The 3,680-nt window shown below is 48.3% G+C and overlaps 1 protein-coding gene across 1 annotated transcript in view; it reads left to right on the plus strand.

The window, feature by feature from the left end:
• Positions 1-2,972: 2,972 nt before the first annotated feature.
• The window catches only part of MOSPD2 (motile sperm domain containing 2), an 83,852-nt gene continuing 83,144 nt past the window's right edge, over positions 2,973-3,680 (plus strand). The window contains exon 1 of the mRNA XM_018569012.1: positions 2,973-3,074. Within this exon, the coding sequence (XP_018424514.1) occupies positions 3,066-3,074 (9 nt within the window). The 5' untranslated portion in view covers positions 2,973-3,065. The remainder of the gene's footprint in view (positions 3,075-3,680) is intronic.

Below are 3,680 nucleotides of genomic sequence, written 5' to 3' on the forward strand. Positions count from 1 at the left end.
CACCTGACGTTTGTAGGCAAATTAGCTATAATTTCGCGCTGAAGTTGCTAGAGGGCCAGACCATTATAAATAGGGAAGCAGGTTGTTTACCACGTCAGCAGAAGTGATGTTTTTCTGAAGATACGGGGAAACATCGCGATTTAACAGCCTTTGAACGTGGGATGATTGTTGGCACTCAAGCCATGGAGCGAGTATCAGCAAAACAGCAGAATTTGTTAAATGTTCAAGAGCAGCTGTTGTTAAAGTGTTTAAAGACTGGACTGTCAGCCGTAAATCTGGGTCTGAACTAGGGCTGCAACAACTAATCGACATAATCGATTATAATCGATTATTTAAAAAGTTGTCAACTTTTTCAATCATCGATTAATCGGCTTCTGGTTAGTTGGCCCTGTTTACGGCTCCAAACACGCTGCGCGCCGCACCTCCTCCCCACCTCATGCTCACCGCTTCCAGACCCGCCCGCATCCACACGCCGCACCTCCTCCCCGCCTCACGCTCACCGCCCTCCCACATCCACGATCGGCACGGACGCGGGGAGAAGAAGTAAGGAGGAGCAGGTGTGGGGGGGATGACAATCGCCGATAGACAGGCCCTATCTCAGAAGCAAGTTGCTGGAAGACTGCTCAAGTAAGCCTTCCCCCAACATGGTGCTTTATAATGTATTGCTGGGATTTGTATTCCTCTATAGCTGATGGTACATTGTGCTGTATATTATACATAGGAATACAAATCCCAGCAATAGTACATTATACACTGTATGTTTAATGTACTATTGCTGAGATGTGTTGTATCCCTCTATAGCTGGTATTCTGCATTGCGCTGTATAGAGGACTACAAATCCCAGCAATAATACATTATACAGTGGTGCAATGCTGAATACCACTAGCTATAGAGGACTACAAAACCCAGTAATACATTATACAGCAACGCAAAATACCACCAACTATAATGTATTGCTGGCATTTGTTGTACTCCTCTGTAGCTGGTGGTATTCTGTATTGTGCTGTATAATGTATTATTGCTGGGATTTGTTGTACTCTTCTACAGCTGGTGGTATTCTGTATTGTGCTGTATAATGTATTATTGCTGGGATTTGTAGTCCTCTATAGCCGGTGCTATTCTGCTTTCATTGCTGTATAATTTTACACTTTTCAATTCACTATATTGCACACCACACTTTTTTGTTTCTCCTTATTTACTTCTACCGCTCCAAGATTGCTCCTGTGATGGACTACAATCTCAATACAAACTAGTAGTCCCATCCCTGGAGCCGTTTTTTAAAATGTGTTTTATTTTTTATCCGATTAACCGATTAATCGAACTCAATAATCGGCTAACTAATCGATTTTGAAAATAATCATTAGCTGCAGCTCTAGTCTGAACGTGCGAATTGTGGCCGTCAGCGACTAGTCAATGTTAGGGCAGAACGGAGAGTGGCAAGACTGGTACAAGACAACAGAAGGGCAACAGTGCAGTGTTAGATTCCTCGCATCACCTTTCAACATCTCGTGGAGTCACGTGGCGGCCCAACAAAGTCATCTCATGGAGTCATCTCGTGGCCCAACGAAGTACTGATGGGGTGGTCATAATAATCTGGCCACTCAGTGTATACTAATGTCCTCCCGTAACCCAAAACTAGGGTTGCACCAATACCGTTTTTTTTGGTATCGACTACCGATATTTTTTTTCCGGTACTCACCGATACCGAATACCGGAAGTCCCATTAAGGAAGCCACCTGGCTTCCTGATTAGCAGGGAAGCCGTCTCCATGCTCCCTCGTCACCAGGTAACGAGGAAGCATGGAGCAGGCTTTCTGGCCAATCAGGAAGCCGAAGGGGGCGGGTAATAACTCGCCGTCTGGCTTTTTGATTGGCCAACTTTTCGACCAATCAGGAAGCCGGGCAGCAAGTCATTATACGATGCCCGGCTTCCTGATTGACCGTGAAGCCGGCTCCATGCACCCTTGTCACCAGGTGACGAGGGAGCGTGAAGCTGGCTCTCTGGCCAATCAGGAAGCCGGGGGGCGGGTAATGACTTGCCGTCCGACTTCCTGAATGGCCATCTTGCTGACCAATCAGGAAGCTAGGCAGCGAGTCATTACACGCTGCACGGCGTGACTACCAAGTGATGAGGGAGTCGGCTTCCCGGCCAATCAAGAAGCCAGGCAGCATGTAATGACTCGCTGCCCGGCTTCCTGATACCGGAAGTTCGGGTATCGGGCTAAGCATTTGGGCAAGAACGGGTACTCGCCCAAAATACTCGGTATCGGCACCAGTGAATCCCTACCCAGAGTGGCCATTTTAACTATGGGTAGGTTACTAGATCTCCCTTTACTTCTTGGATCTCTGGCACATGTGACCATGTACATCATTTCAGGGAAGGAAAATGCCTTTCCATATGAGATTTCCCAGCAATACTCTGCTGATGTAACCTTCCCAGGATGCAACACTTTGGCACCTTACATAATTTGTGCCAGAACTGGACCAGGAAGTAGATGAACTCTATTTGTCAGTGAATTAAAAACATGTTTGTTTAGCTAATGAATGTAATGCTATTTTATATCATTGTGCAGAGCCTCATGCTGCTGTGATTTTTAGGGAAAGGGGGTAAAGGTCCGCTTTAACCCTTGCAGTGGGGCTACCCCTGCACTGCAAGAGTTAATTGCAGGTTTTGTCCCACCTATCCAGGACTGTGCTATGAACTGTGACGACGTGGGACTCATTTACAAACACAGGAGCAGAATTGAATCAGCCGCCTTTACTGTCCAATCAAGTTGACGCTTCCGGAGGAAGCTGCAGGGAAATGCTTAGTATGGGCGCCTCCTCTAGGTCTTGGAAACCCCCTCATTGCAGCAGTCCGAGTACCGTATACCGGGAAAACCACGATCCCTCTCACCTCAGTCTAGACCGCCGTCCCGTCCTACGGCTGTGACGTCACCCCCGGAGCTCCGAGAGCGGTCAGGGGGACGGGCCGCCGGAGTGGGCGGGGCCGTGACGTTGGTGTGTGACGTCAGGACAGCCGGAAGGGATGTGAGAAGACCGGCCAGTGCAGAGTTCAGGGAGAGGATGGCGGAGGTGAGTGCGGAGCGGAGTGAAGTGAGGTCAGCCCGGGGATAAGAAGGAGACAGAGGGGGCGGCTGTGATTGTGTGCAGTGTGTGTACAGCAGGGGTCATGTGACCTTAGTTTCAGGTGACAGCTGTCATCTCAATCCTCTGCAGTCAGTGGTGTTCACAGGTTGTCATCCTAGTGGCAGCGCTCTCTGGTGTGAGTCCCTGATTTGGGTACAGTTTGCTGGGTTTCTTTTGTCGGGGGAGGGGTCATTCAGATCTTCTTTTATTCTTGTCCTTACTCTGCAGACTGTGTGTGTCAGTGACAGGTACTCGTAAAGACCTAGATATAGAATGTGGGGGGTCACTGCTGAATCATTGAGGGATCTGCCAATTAATTGGAGTCACTTTGGAATCATTGGGGGGTCACTGCACAATCATTTCAATCACTGCAGAATCATTGGAGTCTGTGGAATCATTGGGGGTCACTGCGGAATAATTTCAATCACTGTGGAATCATTGGAGTCTGTGGAATCATTGGGGGGTCACTGCACAATCATTTCAATCACTGTGAAATCATTGGGGGTTGCTGCTGAATCATTGGCGGTCTCAGCCAAATCATTGGCGGTCACA

This window comes from Nanorana parkeri, unplaced genomic scaffold (genome assembly GCF_000935625.1).
Source record: "Nanorana parkeri isolate BGI_ZX_2015 unplaced genomic scaffold, ASM93562v1 scaffold1274, whole genome shotgun sequence".
Lineage (NCBI taxonomy): Eukaryota > Metazoa > Chordata > Amphibia > Anura > Dicroglossidae > Nanorana > Nanorana parkeri.